This window comes from Oryzias latipes, chromosome 16 (assembly GCF_053564925.1).
Source record: "Oryzias latipes strain Hd-rR chromosome 16, Olatipes_Hd-rR_3.1".
NCBI lineage: Eukaryota > Metazoa > Chordata > Actinopteri > Beloniformes > Adrianichthyidae > Oryzias > Oryzias latipes.
The window spans coordinates 31,061,354-31,079,306 of NC_136252.1; the positions used below are offsets into that span (position 1 = coordinate 31,061,354).

At 40.7% G+C, this 17,953-nt stretch overlaps 1 protein-coding gene and 1 long non-coding RNA gene across 2 annotated transcripts in view; both read left to right on the plus strand.

The window, feature by feature from the left end:
* Positions 1-659, plus strand: part of LOC144984375 (uncharacterized) — a 31,232-nt gene extending 30,573 nt beyond the window's left edge. Inside the window, exon 4 of the long non-coding RNA XR_013648002.1 lies at positions 525-659. This is a non-coding gene — a long non-coding RNA (uncharacterized LOC144984375). The remainder of the gene's footprint in view (positions 1-524) is intronic.
* A 2,592-nt stretch (positions 660-3,251) lies between these two features.
* LOC110016707 (cortexin-3) lies at positions 3,252-10,686 on the plus strand. Its single transcript, XM_078932546.1, has 2 exons — positions 3,252-3,517; positions 8,388-10,686. Exon 2 carries the CDS (start codon positions 8,465-8,467, stop codon positions 8,714-8,716), a length of 252 nt encoding a protein of 83 aa, XP_078788672.1. The 5' UTR covers positions 3,252-3,517; positions 8,388-8,464; the 3' UTR covers positions 8,717-10,686.
* Positions 10,687-17,953: the final 7,267 nt, after the last annotated feature.

Consider the following 17,953-nt stretch of genomic DNA (forward strand, 5'->3'; position numbering starts at 1 on the left):
TATAATTAACCAGATAAATTTTTATTTTACTTAAAAAATAAGTTCTATACTAAATCATAACACAATTTTTTTTAATCCAAAATATTTAGATGCAGATAAACTGTAAACAGCAGTCATATAGTTTATGTCCACGGGAGAAAATCCTTGAAAAAAAAAAGGAATAAAACAAACTTTTATTTTGTTCAAAACAATTTTTAGAAACAAACACGACCAAGGAAACCTGGCAAACTCAAACCTGTCATCTCATGAATACACAGCTCCTTAATTAGAAACAAATTCAAGGATTTTTATTTTGACATGTTGTACTAAAAGTAGACATTTCCTTAAAAGAATTCTTGTAAAAACGTGCTAAATCTAAGCTAAAAGGAGTCAAATGTTAAATACAGCCTAGAGTATCCCTGCGGCCCTTCCCTGCCCTGCCTGAAACAGAAAAAAATGTAAATGCATCAAACAAGTGGATGGGTTACAGTGAAAAACAGTGGCACTAAAAAGACCTGGAGGTTTGCATTTATTTGTTTTGTCAGGCCCTTTCCACCTCCTGCCACAGCGGCCCACGGCGTCATCCATCTGCTGGTGTGAAGCGCCCTGGAAACCTGCCAGGAGGGGGAAGATGTTTTCTCTGCAGCTGAGCTGAGGGGATTGGTTTGCTCATCTGGCTGCTTTTGCCTTCAAACAGCTGTAACACCAATGAAACCCTCATCAGGATCAACTCATCGGAAAAAATCTAAAGTTTAATCACAGCTTAACTGAAGTTCAGAGGTTCGTTGGTGTTTTTGGTTGTTTTTTTACTAAAAAGTTTATAAATCAAAGCAAATCAATTTATGAAGAGTTATAATGATTTATTGAACGTTTTTCAATCCTCTGAAAATGTCTCTTGTTCTTGAAATGTTCTCATAAATATCAGCTCTGGCCTATGTGTTGTTGTTGTAATGTTTTATTCAGTGTAAAACAGAGAAAAAACACATCAGCTAATCAACACACTAAAATCCTGTTTAGACTCATTAAAGTAAACAAATAACACATCGGAATATGACGACTTCATAAACTCACATGAACAATGTTCAAATATCCAAATATTCATGTCTGCTTAATCTGGCAACACAGTACACTGTCCTAGTTTTGTTCAATCTTTCATCAGCCTTTGACAAGGTTGACCATCAGATCGTATTGGAGAGATTGAGGGGACCTCATTGGTTTATCAGGGTCAGTTCTTCACTGGTTTTCCTCTTACTTATCTGGTTGGAATTTCAGTGTCATGGCTAACCACATAATGTCTCAGTCAGCAAACTTACTGTGTGGGGTTCCTCAGGGCTCTGTTCTGGGCCCTGTTCTGTTTCTACTATACATGATCCCCTTTGGGAAGATCACTCAGGAGTTCAGTAATGTCTCCTACCTTCTTTGGTGATGATATCCAGCTATACTGCTCTTTCAAGCCCTCAGAGACACACAATCTGGACTCTCTGATAAACTGCCTGATGCAGATGAAACAATGGCTCTGTAAAAACTCTCTGCAGCTGAACGCAGAAAAAGCAGAAACGCTAGTTTTATCACCCGGTGATGCTATATCAGGGATTGAGCAGCACTTGGGTTCTCTTGGCCAGGCTGTCAATCCCAGCCCTAGAAACTTGGGTTTCCTTTTTGACAAAGATATGTCGCTGGAACAGCACTCCAAACAGCTGACCAAGAACTATTTCTTCCAGTTAAGGAACATTTCTTAGTTGTGTCATATGAAGATCTTGAACTTCTTATTCGTGCCTTTGTGTCTACACAGCTAGACTATTGTAACAGTCTGTTTTCCTGTCTGAATAAGAAGGAGCTGTCTCGCCTGCAGTTGATTCAGATCTCTGCTGCGAAGATCTTGACCCGAGAAGATGCATCAAATCTCCCCTATCTTCGAAGCTCTTCATTGGCTCCTGGTTGCTTACTGCTTTCAATATAAAATCTTAGTGTTGATTTTTAGGGCCCCCCATGGTCAAGCTCCTCATGTTTGTGATCTGATCGCCCCCCACAGACCATCTCGTGCACTCAGAACTTGTTGATGGTCCCTCGCACACGGTTGCGGACCGGAGAAGACAGATCCTTCCAGGCTGTTGCTCCTAAACTCTGTAATGAGTTGTCCCTGCGTTCCCTGGACTCTGTGAATTCTTTTAACCCTTGTGTTATCTTAGGCACTTTAACCTTGGGAGTGAGGTCATCTGGACCCCACAAGACAGTGCGCTGAACTTTTTTCTTCAATGATTTGTGGTCTTCACTGGTGTCCATGGATTACATAAATCCTCTCCACCTTTGTGATGGTAGGGAGAACACGTCAATGGTAGTGTTGACCCCATAGGATAGCACAAGGGTTAAAAATCAATTGAAAACTTTTTATTTGCAAAGCATTTTTACTGGAACTTTTTTATTTCGGTTTGGGATGATTGTTTTACGTGGTACATGCTTTTTATCATTTACATATTTTATATATATATTAACCTGTGAAACACTTTGTGACTTCTGTCTGTGAAAGGTGCTATGAAAATAAAATTTACTTTACTTTATACAATTAATATAATAAATGATTATTATGATGACTAAAAATGTTACTTTTAGGTTCTCAATGAATAAAAAACTGTGTACATTGCTGTGCTGGTGTATTTAGGGGCCATGTCAGTGGTTTAAAATAGGGTGGAAAAAAGGTCAGGAGAGTTTTTTAATGGATAATCCAACCGCAGTTCGACTGTCTGTCCACTAGAGGGAGGCAGAGCACAGGAATTAGAATCGCGGCAGGGGATTTCAAGAAATTACGTCGATTCCCTCCAAACAGTTAAGTGTAGTCACACTAATAAAATAGTCCATACAAAGTTTATAATTCTTTAAAAAATGAATATGATTAAAAGTGACCACTGAGTCCTTTCTGTGAGTACACGGATTGCCTTGAAATACCTACTTTATTTTTTGTTGTTGATGTTTTCATATGCATTCTTTTAGCTTTAGTTGTTTAAATCGACTTTTTTTTATCTAAATGACATATATTAGTTCAAATATAATCAAAGAGGACATTATTCCAATTACAATACATCTTTCAGATCATTAAAAACTGTTTTATTATTACTATTGTTATTGTTTTCATGATTATTATTATTAAGTCTCATTTGTAATTTTGTTTTTAACACAAGAGGGCCACACCTTTTCCTCGTTGGCTTCAAATAAATATAGACACCTGGGGTATTGCTATGGCAACAGGTTGCCAGTAGCGACGGGCTGCATCCGTTGCTGTGGAGATGGGCGGGAGGTGGTGGAGGGGGGAGAAGGAGAGCCGAGCGCTGACGACTGGGGTCTGCCGGGCTCAGTCGGGCTCAGTCAGCGCAGACAGACAGACAGACACAAACGCATCTCTGCTTTCTCCTGTCATGAGGTGAGGAGCCCTTCCGCCTGCTTGGACGCGCCCGCGCGACCCTTCATTGGTTTCAAGGCTGCGCAGTCGGGATGGAGCCCCGCCGCTGACGGAGACCCCGGAGCTCCCCCAGGAGAACAACAGGTTAGTCACTTCCACTTCCATCTGATACTCTTCCTCACTGCTTTCCAACGCGGGTGATTCCCCTCCTCATCCATCTGGGTCAAATAAAAGCAAACGGACAGGAGACGCGCGCAGCAGGCGACACAAATGCGCGTTTGTGGACGCGCGTCCACGTGAGTCCTGCTGTGCACACGCAGCCTTCAGACGGCAAAGACAGCTGTCAGTTTACAGATGACGAAGGTACAGGCTGCAGAAGCCCGAAAGTCAATGGCGGCTCATGCATTTGCAGTGTTTTTGAGGATTTCTGCCCTGAGTCAGTGGGCGTGTCCACCTCTCATCAGCATCATTTCACTGCAAACATCCACTCCCTGCACTTGGAGATTTACCGAATACAAAATCACAATCAAGTTTTAAACAAACAATTCAACTTTAAGTCAAATATTTTTTACCAGATTTTCTGTGTGGGCTTAACGTGATTGGTTCTTCAGACATACTTTAAATGTTTCTCATCTAAAACTTATATTTTAATTTTGAATACATATAAGAAGCATTTTAATTTACTGATATAAATATAGAAATCACATATTGACATTCTCTTTTTTATATTTAATGACATATTTAAGGATAAACCTGCATGTGAAAAACTGAAATCTAGATTCAGCTTTACGTCTACTCCCCTTTGTTCTCATGAATTCTTCATGTTTGTATCAACCGCAGAAACCCAGTGAGTCAGGAAAAGATCCAGAAACTTGTTTTTCGTTCTCTAAATTTGGCTCGGACTATCTGAGGCACTCGTTTCTCGGTCAGTATTCCTTCCTTTGAGAGCCGCTTAAACTTTGAATCTAATTTGCAGCCTTATGTTGTTGTTGTTTTTAATCCACTGTGTTTCTCTGTCACATGTTTTTAAGGGAAGCATGAGCCGATAATTCTGAAACACGCCTCTCAAATTGCTAATGCAGATGTTGATTTTCCAGCTCTACCTCTAAAAATTCCAGAAACTAATGCTCAAGTTTTCCCAGGGAGCTTAAATGTTAAGCTGCTGTCAAGAAAATCTGGGAGTGCCTAGTCATGGAGCTGCTGATTAAATGAATGTTGGGTGCATTACATAACCTCCTGGTTTTCAGCCTAAAGTGCTAATATTCTGCAAACCGGACTATGGAGGAAGAGGTGAGAAGATAAGGATTTGATATTAGACACTAATGAAATAGGAACGGGCAAAAGAAAACCGACCATCATTTTTCTCAGCGAGAGCAATGAATCACTGCTGTGAAACGTCAGTTTTGAGTTTTGGCTGTGATGGATTGCCAGCTGCTGATGGGTGAGGCAGGGCTGAAGGCTGCTCTATCCGAGTCCCCCCTGTGAGCTGTGGATGGATTCTCCTTTAAGGCAGGAGGAGACAGCTCTTCTGCTTGTCTTGTCACTGAAACGTCTCATAAAGCATTCAGCATTTCTCCCCAGTGAGTGTCAGTGTTGGAGATGGCCCTTCATGCTCCCTGAAGCAGAACTGAAGGACACGACCCACAAAGATTGGCTTTTGCAAATGTTTCTCAAAGATATTTTTAAGCAAATATAACTAAATGCAGCTCACCGTCAAAAGCTGAAAAAAATACAGATACTGGAAGAAAGCAAGCCTCTTTTGTATTTTTTAGACCCACTCAGATCTTTTGGGCGTTTTTTAACATGTTAATGCGGCGTCTTTCTGATAAAGGAGGACATATATGGAGAAAAAAACTCAAAATTGCATTTCTGCAATGCTGTTGCGCAAGTTCTTCAAGTAACAAACTGGCCAACCAGATGCCTCAATATAAGTAGGTGGCCTTGTGTCAAACATTTGCAGCATTTGATTGACAGATGGAAAGGGGGTGGCCTTCTAACACGCTCTAACATGCTACTGATTGGAGAGACTGGCTGCCATCGAAATGCAGACTCAGCCGACACGGACCAATCATGGCTCACTGAGGACCTCTGGTTCCATCACGGCGATGGACATATCGCAGAAAAATGACGACTGAATGGACTTCATTTGGTTGTCACCGGAAGTAAAGCGTTTTCTATGGGTGGAGCCTCACTCACTCTTTCCAGTTCTCGATATACAGTCAATGTGTGCCACAAGCTCCGCCCCATTCTGATGCATCAACTTGCAGACAAATAGATCCATGTCTTTGTTTTCCTCACCTGAGCTGGAATCTGGATCAAACTGTATGGCTGGATGGCGCCGATATTTTCCATTTTTGTTGGACAGATAACTGTAGGTGGTGAGGGGCTATAAACTAGCATGAGAGTGCATAGATGACGGGACATGGGGGTGGGCTTACTGCACCAACAGTCCTACCCACAATTCGGAGGAGAATTTCTACTGAATTCCTGCCGCTCTGCAGGAATTATGTCCTAGAAAACAACAGCTTTTGTAGATTTGGGCTAAACATTAAAAGTAAAAGACCACTGGGAACGATGGGGTACTTAAAGCAGATAGCTACATAAATGGCTTAATCTATCATCATATTTGCACTGTGATTAGACACTATATGCAGTGTAAAAAGAAGTTAAGGAGCCCTAAAGATGGGTTTCTCAGAAAAAATATGATACAAGGGTTGATTCTCCTTGTTTCTCCCAACCTAGATTTAATTACGGAGTTTTCAGCTTGTAGGAACAAAAGAGAAAAAGAAAGCGAGCTCCCTGCAGGCTTTACACGAGAACACGACTTCAGATGTTTTCCTATTCTCCCGTACGGGGTTTGAATAAACATCTTTAAAATATTCCCATGGTGCAAACAGATCAGACGTAATCTGATTTGCAACAAAAAGACGGTGAGAGTCTTCTCAGTGGACGAACTGCCATCAAATAGTCGGGCTGTAGCAGGAATTGATTGATTTACCTCATTTGCTGGCTGTAAAACAGACGAAACCCCTGCTCGTGCTGTCGGAGCAGACGATTCGTGGAGCTGCTGAGCAGTTTGTCTGATGCTGAGGAACGAAATAGAAAGAGCGCAGGGGGGAAAAAAGCTTGTTTTTCTTATGTAACAGACGAGCCAACCTGCAGGTTTCTGCTGTAGGACACGTGTTGTCTGTTTCTTTAAGCAAAGAAGTACTTTGTGTGCTATATTCTCCATTACATAAAAAAATCAATAGTCATAGTCTTGATGAAAATGGATTTAGCCTGAGAAAGCCGAGAGGAAGTTCTCACCAAATGTGACGCCAGCTTATTGATGCAAATGTCTCCAACTCTGCTGCTGAGTTCCCAGCAGAGTTTCATAAGAAACTTCCCTCTGAGCTGCTTTTCTTCAGGCTGTGTCTTTTGAAAAGGGTTTGATGCTGTGCCTAATGGGGAGAAATGGAAATAGTTTGTGAGGATGTGCTGCACAGATGGGGACAGCGTTAGTCTTGTGTGAGTCTGAGACATAATGTTACAGCACAGCTCCGAAGGTACAGCCGTCTTCTTTGAGCCCCCTCTTTCAGAAAAGAGTAAGTATTTTTAGAGGAAGGAATGGAACTGTATTGATCCACATAATGTTGAGCAATATTGGAGCTACAGTTTTGAACCAGATGCCAACTAGGACAAGGAAAAAAAAAGATGTACATGGATCTATTTGTCAACAAGTGGATGCATCAGAATGGACCGGACTGTGACCCAACCAGCGTATTTTCTACGTCACAAATACAATCTTTTTCAAACGGCCCTTTTTGTCTGCAGCTGATTCACAATGATTTGAAAAAAGAAACACTATAATTTTGAGTTTAATTTTGTCATCACATTTCCTCCATCGTGAGAAAAAAGTCATAACAACATGTCAAAAACATAATTTTCATCTGAGTTGGTCTTTAAGGTGTTGCACCGTTAGAGTAACCTCCAGTTTTATCCCTTCATTGTTCATGTTCAGCGAGATAGGGTTGCTGGAACCTACCCAGCTACTATCGCGCAAAGGTGGGAGTACATCCTGGACAGTTTGCCAGAGTGTCACAGACAAGAACAAACCACCACACACTCACACATTGACATTTAATAAGCAACATAGAGAGCAAATTTAAACAAGATGATGGCAGAAGCCTATTGTATATTTTTGCCACAAATATTCAAAAATTTAAGTTAGATGTTTTTTTTACAGATTTTAAATTTAGAAAGCCAAAAGAGTGAGGCACGGCAAAATGTCAACCCCACAGTAAAATGGGATGGTATGGAAGCCGCCAACACATCCACAGGCTTTACATTTTCAATCTGTAAAGGGTTGAACACTGCACTAAGTTTATCTTATTTTCTTCTATAAGTTTCATGGTCTTCATTTTCTATCTGAAAGTGCAATAACGTGATCTGGTAATGAAGCAGATCCCATATTAAGGCCATTAGTGCCAGAGTTTAGATGAAACTGTAGGGTAGTGAATGGAATTTGTGTGAAATGTATGCAAATCCATTTGTGGGTCCCTGCACTTCTGCACTCCAGCACAGATTTGCACTTCATCTGCTTGATAATCAGTCCTTCATCAGCCTGCTGTTACCTGTCTGTCTTCCAGCGCCGCTCATCTAACCTCGTCAGAAGAGAAATGCACTTTTTCCTCTGTCTGTGGACCTAAAATAAATGTTTCCACTGAATTTAAATTGCTGCTTTAGTCTGGCTGCATACGAGTGTAACTCATATTATGAGATCTTGCTGGATGATGGCTCCAGTGACTTATCTCCTGCCGGAACAGCAGCCTTCAATAAACTCGGTATAAATAAAATTCCAAGGTGTTCCATTAAACCGCTGAACTGTTAAAATTGAAGGCCAAAACATTTTCCTAGAGATTTTCTTATCTATTAAATTGCCAGTTTTTAAAATAGTGTATTTTTGTTGGTTTCTTGCTTCATCAGTCAAACTCCAGACACGATATTGAATCAATCTGTGTTTATTTTCACACAGGTTCAAGCCACTGAACTCATCTTCCCTTCGGAAAACTTTCATCAAAAGACAGAGAGCTGGAGCCCAGACGATCTAGCATGGACGTGCCCAGGATGGCCGAGGGCCTCTTCAGCAGCACGCTGTCCTCGTCGGGAGGGGGGCATCATGTGCCGTCCTACCTGACGCTGGAACAGAAAGCCGCGTTTGTCTTCGTGCTGCTGCTGTTCATATTCCTGGCGCTGCTCATCGTGCGCTGTTTCCGCATCCTGCTGGACCCTTACCGCAGCATGCCCTCGTCCAACTGGACAGACCACACCGAGAAGGACACCTTTGATTACCGTATCGTCTGAGGAGACGCTGAAGAGCAAAAACCGTTCCAAAAAAATAAATAAAAAAATACTGATTTGATGCTTACTGAGCACTTTAAGCCAATAAAAAAAAAATGACTGCAAATTCCCCGGGAACAGCTTTCAGAAAATCCTCTGAAGGTTGAGACTGAAAACAAATCTAAAGTAGTCCATCAGCCAAATCAGAGAAATTCTTCAACTCAATTGATGATGATGCACCCGAACAACAATGCTCCAGAGGCGGCGAGGGGAGTCCCTGCCGAGCTCCGCCATTAGTTCTCATGTGGACTACCTCACCTTGCCTCCATCCCATCTGTGCAAGTGTTTTCCTGCACCTCACACAGGGTCCAACGTGTCAAAACACAAAGCAGACACATTTGTTTACATCTTGTTTACATACGTCCTATAGGATTTTTATTGACAAGGTAGACAATCAGTGTTTCAGTGTGTAAAATTGAAGTTTTTCAAATGTACTGTTTGATTTTCTTACGCCTTTAAGACTGTGGAGGAGAGGAAATAATGCCTTATATCTTTATAAGAAAAGGCCACAAAAAACTAGTTTTAGATTTTTAGAAGAGGTTTCCTAATCACGCAGAGAAGAGTCGGAAAGCACCCTTTAACGTTTCGGAGGAATGTGGGCGGACGGACGCCAGCAGAAAGTAACTGTAGTGTATTTTGATTTCTAAAAAAACAAAACTCCTTTAGTGATGATGGAGCCTTCAGTGTCAACGTCTTTCCATGTCAACAACAAACAAGGTATCAAAGAAAAAAAACGTTTACTGTGCTGTACTTTGTGCCTACCTAAAAAAATGCGTTTAAAGTAGAAGTTATTCGATTTTTTTCTTCTTCTCGTGGGTGTGTGAATGTGTGCGTGAGCTCGAGTGGAGTTTAAGAAAAAAATAAAAATAAGGAAACAGCATTTTACTGCCTGCAGTTGGCATATTCACAGTTGGTATGCCAGACCTGCAGAGTGTTGATGATGAAGACGAAGAATTGTTTTCAACCCTTTATAGAACAATGTTGCAGACGTGGCAGACTTTTCAACTGTGCGCCTTATAGTGTAGATTGTTTACATTATTGTAGGCAGCGGGGACGCCGATGTCTTTGCTCTTTACGGATGTCATGAAAAAAAATCTTGTTTAGGAAAAAAAAAACAAAATTAAGTTTTTCTTGTTTCCTGATTGTGTCCCTGCAGGGAAATGGTGAACTGTGACTCCTTTGCTGATATTTGCTGTTTTTGTGATCTGCTGTGGCCTTTTTCTGCACAATGCAGGTGTTGCAGTGCTGTGCTGAGCTATTTTTCTTCTTTTTATGCTGCATGTATCTCCTGCAGAGTATCCTGTCTGTGCATGATAAAGTGGTGAAGTGCTTTAATCCTGATGTTGTAGCTGTGGGTCAGTTGCTCCAGCAGACTTTTTTTTCCCCCCGTCTTCACTAAAAGCCTTTTGATTTTATGCCTTGTTTTTTGTTTTGTTTTTTCGTTTTTTTTCTTAATAAAATTGATCACAGTCCACAATTACCTTTTTAAGCTGTATTTCATCAGTCTCATCCAACCAACAATATGCATGTCTTGGTGGCAAACAAGTAAAACAGACAAGAAAGCTTTCTGACCTTTTCAAGGAGGCTGTTTGTGCCGGAGGCGCTCACATTTTTTTCCAATTTTATCAGTGACTGGCAGTATTAGCCGGCAGGTGTCTCGATTGGTTTTCTGTGAAACCAGACACTTTGTCTGGTTGCAAGCAAACACACACACACCGAAGTCTCCAGACTGCAGCCCCACAGCTCTGCTCTTTGGGCTGAGACTGTCCAGAATGCCACACAGAATAACAATCTCTCTGAAACAAACACCGACTGGGTTGTTGTGTAATTACCTGCTGCTCACTTCCATGAAGAACCTGCATCATTTCCCCCTCTGAAGGGGATTTATCCACCAACAATGCTGCATATAACTGTTATTAAATGATTCTCCCTGATAGTGGCTTCCTCTGTGTGAATGCTTTTGTTCTATTTTGAAAGCGTTCCCGGTGGTCTTGATAATTATGATAAGGCCGTTTTTAGACAAAATCCAAAAAGCCTGTGTCGTTTTCTAGGACATAGTTTCTGCAGAGCGGCAGAAGTTCATTAGATTACTCTGAGTTGTGGGCGGTACTGTTGGCGCAGTGTAACACCGCCCCCCCCCCTTCCCAGCAGTACTGGGGGGTATAATGCTGTCCCTCTAGCTTACAGTTCCTCTCACCCCCAACCTAACATTACCAGGGCAACAAAAATGGCAAGCAATATCTGAGCTATCCAGCTGCTCTGTTTTGAGCCAGATTCCAGCTCAGGCAAGGAAACCAAAAACGCACAGATGTAGTCATCCAGAAGTGAATGCATCAGAATGGGGCGGAGTAGAGAGCTTTTGGTATTCCACAGTGGCTTCTATGTCACAGCTAAAAGCTTTTCCAAACTTAACTTTTTCATTTGCTCCTGATTTACAATGATTTTAATAAAATGTACTAATACAATATGCATTTTTATGCTTAATTTTTTTTTCATATATGTCGTCCTTCATGAGAAAAATACCACAAGAACATGTCAAAAACTCCCAAAACAGAAATGTATTGAAGTGGGTCTATTAAAACTCATTGTACATAACTTGGCGCATGTTTTTTGACCCTGTAGTTCGATATCATTTCATTAGAGGCAGTAGATGGTGATTCCTGTTTATTTCCAAATGGCTGCTTCCATGAATCTCAAAAACACTTTTGGCAGGAAATATTTTTCCAAATTTCGAAACTTTATTGTGAGAATATGCCATTTATTGTAATACATGTTTTTAAATAACAGCTTGCTGTATTGAAAGAAAGCACATTTTGTTAACAACTATTTCTTTATAATATAATCACACCCTGTTAAAAATATGTGGATCAAGTTTGAGACAATTGGGTGCTCTTTTCCTGAACACTAATCTCAGTAATTTCACATCCTAACATTGCTGTGAGCAAAATGTATCAAATCACCCAACTTATCTTTAGAGATGTTATCTCTTTTTCGTTAAAGAAAAGTGGATTTCATCAAAGGGTTTAAAAAACATCTTAATTCCAAAAACAGGTGAATTTTCTGTCAATTCTTTCATGTTATGGATTTTACTGTGTTAACATTTGTCACATAACAGCAGGTCAGCAGAGGCCTGAATGACTCACATGTTGGGTAGTTGGGCACTTATAGTCTAGAACCGATCAAACTCATTACAATTATCAGTTCTCATAAATATCACCATACCCAAAAATGGTTTGGTGTATCGCCCCAGGAATTTGAAATTCTTCTCATTTGAAGCGGTACCCCCAAATTGAGGCTTTTCGTTTGGGACTGAAAGAGCTCGTTTTCTCTCCCTGAAATCTCATTAGCTCGTGCCAAACAAAGATTTTAATCATGTCGCAATACACTGGAACACTGCAAGCAGGCGCAGCAGGAGGGAGCACAAGCCATTATGGATCAATATCACTGTCATGCTTTATGCAGCATAACTCATTTAAATAAAGACGCAGATAATTAAATATTTTTTCTGCAGTGCACATTAGGATGCCTTATTTATTCCCTCCCAGATGTGCCGTTTCAACATTAGCCATCAGTTAAAGTAATGGTCTCTGAACAGGCTGGAAAAGCTGGTTTGTTTGAAAATGAGTTCTTGAGAAATTAGAACAAGAGAGGAGACATTCATATTGCACAACTCATTTTGCAATGAATCCCTTTTATTTCAGGAGCACTGGCTTCCCTGTCACCTCTTTTACCGGCTGACAAGGGCGACGCTCAGGGACCACCGGCAGCAAAGAAAAGAGGACTTCTGCTGCATTTGACAAGATAAGACGTTTCTTTTCAAAAGATATTTCAGGAAATGGCTAATAAATTAAGCTTTTGGGTAATATTCCAACTCTCTTTCACATCTGTAACATATTACAACCAACAGCTTCATGTGCAGTTTTTATTAAAAGGATTTTTTTAAATCTGATACAAAGGGCCAATGTAAAACATGAACTTCAGTTGAAGCATTGGACTTTTTGTATATTTGTAAAAACATGATTGATTTAGAGTATATTTTGATTCAGAATATAATTAATTAAAAAATAAATATTGTATTCAGAAATTGTGCAAGTTACTTCCAAACTGCAGAATATGTAAGAATTTGTGTTAACATTATTATAAAATAATCATTCACTCTGCAACGACTTCTATGTTACACAACTTCTAAGTTACATTTTAGTTACTTTCTTTGTAAAACGTGGAGGTGGAAAATTAAATCCACAGTGACAAATGTACTGCAGAGCCTTTTACATTTAGATGAGGATGTTTATGTTTATTGGCGATAGAGTTGATTTTTGGCAAGATGAAAACTCAAGTGGAGGACGAACCCTTCAACTCTTCTCAGTTTATTCCATAAAAATGAAAATATTGATCCTCTACTTTTAAAATCAACGAAATAAAACAGGGATAAAATATAGAAGAGACCTACATATTACAGAAAGACACAGAAAATACAGTGGTATTACTTACAGTGGCTAAAAGTGGTCTATTTACCGGTAAGTGTACTGCAAGTATACCTAGTTTATACTTACAGCGAAGCAGTATACTTGAAGTTTACTTTTTATGTACTATTTAACAATATGTTGTTAACCTCAAATGTTCCAAATTTAGTTTGAAGAAGTATTTAGTAAGTATACTTACAGTATACTACACTCACATGGTCTATAGCATACTTGCTATACTAATACTTAAACCCATTATTAATAAAAGAAACTTCAAGAGTATCACTTATTGCCAAGGGTAGTAAAAGCTGATAGAAATTGTTATTTTTTGTCTACAACAACTAGACAGACATATATTTTTTCTGTGAAAAATCAGAGCTTTTGTGCACTTTTGCTTTCCTTTAGAGTTTTTTTCAGTGGGAACGCAGAAAAACCAGTCTGTTCATAATCTTTATGGACAGAGCTTCTCTGTGCAGCCAGGGGCCAGAGGGGTCTGGTTTGAAAACCACAGGATTTCCCCTTTGCAGAGGATGTTGTCCCATTGGCTTCATTTAGCCATCATGTTCTGGGGCGGTTTGCGGCAGTGCGTAAAGATTCTGGGATGGGGGTCAGCACTGCCAAACCATGGTTCTTGACTGGAAAAAGATAGACTGTCTTCTACAGGTGGAGAATTCCTGCCTCAGGTGGAGGAAATGAGGGAAGAGTGGAGCATGCGATCGACAAGTGGATTGGAGCTGCATCCGCTGTTATTGTGCCAATTTGTTTTGCTGAAGAGGGAGCTGAGCCAGAAAGTGAGGCTCTCAATCTACCTGTTGTTCCAATTCTCTCTTACGGTCATGAGCTCAGGGTCATGAACCGATAGGACAATGTCCCGAATGAGCTTCCTCCATAGGATGGCTGGACGCTCCCTTGGAGATAGGATGGGCTGGAGAGACTGCATCTCTCGGCTGGCCAGGAAACCCCTCGGAGGGGTCTGGCCATCTTTCCTTAAACGGCTGTATCTGCAACTTGATCCCGGATGAACAGAAAAAAACAGATACATTGACATGGGATTTTGCTTAAAAGCAATTAGAACTAAACAAAAGTGCAGTTTTTCCCTTCCCATTCAATTTGAGTCAGCCATGTGAAAGCATTTTTAGACTTTTGAGTGCTTGACACTTTAACCCTTGTGCTATCCTAGGCACTTTAACATTTGGATTTGGGTCATCTAGACCCACTAGACAGTGCTCTGAACCTTTTTTCTTTAATCATTTATGATCTTCACTAGTGTCCATGGATTACATGAAATCTTTCCACCTTTATCCACCTTTGTCTTGGTAGGAATAACACGTCAATTTAAGGGTGGGGTCATCCAGGATAGCACAAGGGTTGCAAGTAGCTATATCTGTAAGATGGGAATGAGTTTACTCTATGAAGAATTCAAAATCTTTGTGTCAGGACTTTAAATTGAAACTTTAAGACTTTAAAATTATTAGTTTTATAGCATTTGATGACGGGGAGGCAGAAACAGCCTGAAGTGAGAGAAACATTGAAGGGGAAAATGCTAAGTTCCAAGTGCAGCCCTCTTGGAGGTGAAATGAAAGGCGATAGAATGGCTGATCTCCTCAGGCAGGTTGTTTTGAACGTCAGGGCCCTGACAGATGAGGCACTGTCTCCCATGGTCTCTCCAAAGCAGCCTGAAGGATAACTTCAGGCTATGTGAGCGCCCACACAGCCTTCAGAGCTCTGCAACATGACAAGGACTGTGGGCATGACAAGCTGTTAAGGATTAAATATGAGACCAGAGGAGGATGTACCAGCAGTCTATGTGAGGCTGATAAAACAAGAGACGTGTGGTTCTGTCGCCTGCATGTTGGAATTCTGGAGGTGTTCTGACAGAGTCATGTCTGCTGCAGTCTGCTGTAGACCTCAAAGCCCATCACAGGGTAGAAGCTGCTCAGGAACTCACGGCACGTTGGCTACCAGCGCTGACTCCTGCTGAGGAGTTTTGCACCAACATTTCAGGCTTTTACTTAAAAAAAGGAGCTGCCCAGTAGGATGACATTCTTTACAGATGACCGCTTCTTCACGAACATCTGGGAGGAAAACTGCTCCAACGTAATGAAAATCTAAGATCTGAATCTAAAGACAGCAAAACAACACAAGCTGCATTTCCACTGACTATGAAATTGTGCAAATTAGATTTGCAATAATACATTCGTCTAATGGAAACACAACCTCACATTTATTGAGAAAACGTTTCTTGCTTGGAGGAGGTGGTTTATGAGGCATATCGAAATTCACATATTCTGCAAAACTGCAATGGAAACACTTTATTCCAATTAAATGAGTCACATGAACAACAACTGGATGGCTTGGGCAGTGCACAGGGGGCACCACAAGAGGCCCCACAGCGTCACACAGCTCATCAAAAGTTGAGCGAGTCATGCAGAATTGTTGGATTCCCAGCTCCACTGTAAAATCACCAACTATGATTTCCCAAAATAGTTTCATCCATGACCGCTCCCACGTGTGAGGAGATCGCCGCTCCATGGCCGGAATAAAACGCAGACGTCTCCTTTGATAGATGAGGATGAGCGCTAGTGCCGTGGCAGAAATGTGAATGTATCTGCTGTAAATCAAAGTATTGTTCACATTCCAGCAAGTGGGCCCCATATGGTGTAACCCTTGTGCTATCTTAGATGACCCCACCCTTGCATTGACAGTGTTCTCCCTACCATGACAAAGGTGGATAAAGGTGGAAAGAATTCATGTAATCCATGGACACCAGTGAAGATCACAAATGATTAAAGAAAAAAGGTTCAGAGCACTGTCTAGTGGGTCTAGATGACCCAACTCCCAATGTTAAAGTGCCTAGGATAGTACAAGGGTTACGTGGGCAGAAAATGCAGGCCCCGAATGGGTCTGTACGCAGTTTTTGTGGTGGCCCCACCTGTGTTTCCCCACATTGGCTTAAGTGGACACTCAGTGGACTGGGTCGCTTTGTAGCAAGCTCTGCTGCCCAGGGTCCATCAGAGCAAGCGAGCGGCGCCGCTCAGGGTCCGTCAGAGCTATACCAGATAGAGATAGCTATGCTATCCACCAGCCGTAATTAATTTAATTAACGTCTGTTTGTTTTATACATCTTTTATGGAATTTTTGGATTACCACTTGTATGATTTAATGCTCTTTCTATCTTTGAATCTATACATTAGTGACTATTAATCAAAGTGTTTCCTACCATTTAATGTTTGTCTATGACTGTAGTTGATTTTGGTCTATTGTGTTTGATGACTTTTAATTGTTTTAACCAACATTTATTTCTCTATTATGTCAAGTATCCTGTATTCTTCGCATAGTGATAAAAGGTCCCTTAAAAATAAAGTTGTGATTGATTGATATCACTTAGTAATGAAAATAGATTTAAAGGAGAAAATGTAAGAGCTGATCAAGGAAAAGGGCCTGTCATAAATGTTTGAGAAAAGGCTCATTTTAATGAACCTTTGACCTTTGAGATTGTGGGTTTTAAGAGCCACAATCTCAATGCTTAAACTGAAGATTGAGGTTTGGAAAACTTGCAGTTCATTGATTTAGATTCCATAGTTTTAAAATAAGTTTCAAAGAAAGCAGAAATGCAGTTTGGAAAAAAATCCACATTTCATGATACTGTCACATTTCTTCTGTTCAACATCTACTAAACAATAGAGCACAACATCCTTACAGATCCTCCTGACTCGCGTTGCCCCTGCAAATATTATTTGCATTTCAATGATTCGCATTCTCCTGCACAGCTTGTTTGAATAATTTCTAGGATTATTTTCATTTCATCCAAATGACTAAACACTGTTTTGCTCCAGCACACAGCCTGCTACTCTGTAATTTAGGCTTTTTAATTGCACACAATCTAACAATTTGATTCCAATCAGCCGTTTGCATTGACAGTTTAATGTGTCTGACTTCACCCAATCCCATCCTTTTGAACGCAGAGAGAGCTTAGTGCACTTTGTCTGCACAAAGGTCACAGCATTGATTTTGAGAAAAGATAAAATGTGTCCATGAATCGCTCTGTGCTCCTTTGATGCGTCTGAGGCCAGCACTGAGCTCATATCTTCTTGTCTACAGTAGGTCACCCTGAATAAAAGCAGATGAAGTGCTCTCACAGATAATTGCTTCCTCATTATCTGTGTAGGGAGAGTGCACCTCCACATGCAGCCATGGGACCCTCATCAGCACTATTGTAAAGATAATTAGTACTTGACAGTAATGGTTGAACACAGATTTTCTGGTAATTATGGTGAAAATTGTTAAATAACTGATAACAAAAATTTATTTCATTCATTTTAAGGAAAATGAATTTAATATTAAAAATGAACTTTTGTCATCTAAGGCTTCATCTATCTGGTCATGTGACACAATTCAGACCCACAGTTAATGTCTTGCGCATGTGAATGTGATTACCGCCTCCTATTGTAATTGTTTTCTTTTGCCATGTTGGAGCCAGACGTTAACTTGATGCTTCTGAGTCTGAGTCGCCAATCAGGAGTGAGCTTTGCTGGAAGGCCACACACCTACCACTTGAAGCAGGTCTCATGGAATCTGTAAATCAAGAGTTTTAAACATGGCAAGCTAGGCGAGGCAGACCCAGGTGCTGGAACCCGGAAGGAAAACACAGCTGAGTAGATGGTAAGTAATAGTTTTAATTTTATTCGGAGTTGCTTGAGATCTTGACGTGGCTGAGGCTGGAGAGTGACAGGCGACG

Bases quoted from the DNA above. Each gene is read 5' to 3' on its own strand.
- LOC110016707 (XM_078932546.1), top strand. From the start codon at position 8,465: ATGGACGTGCCCAGGATGGCCGAGGGCCTCTTCAGCAGCACGCTGTCC.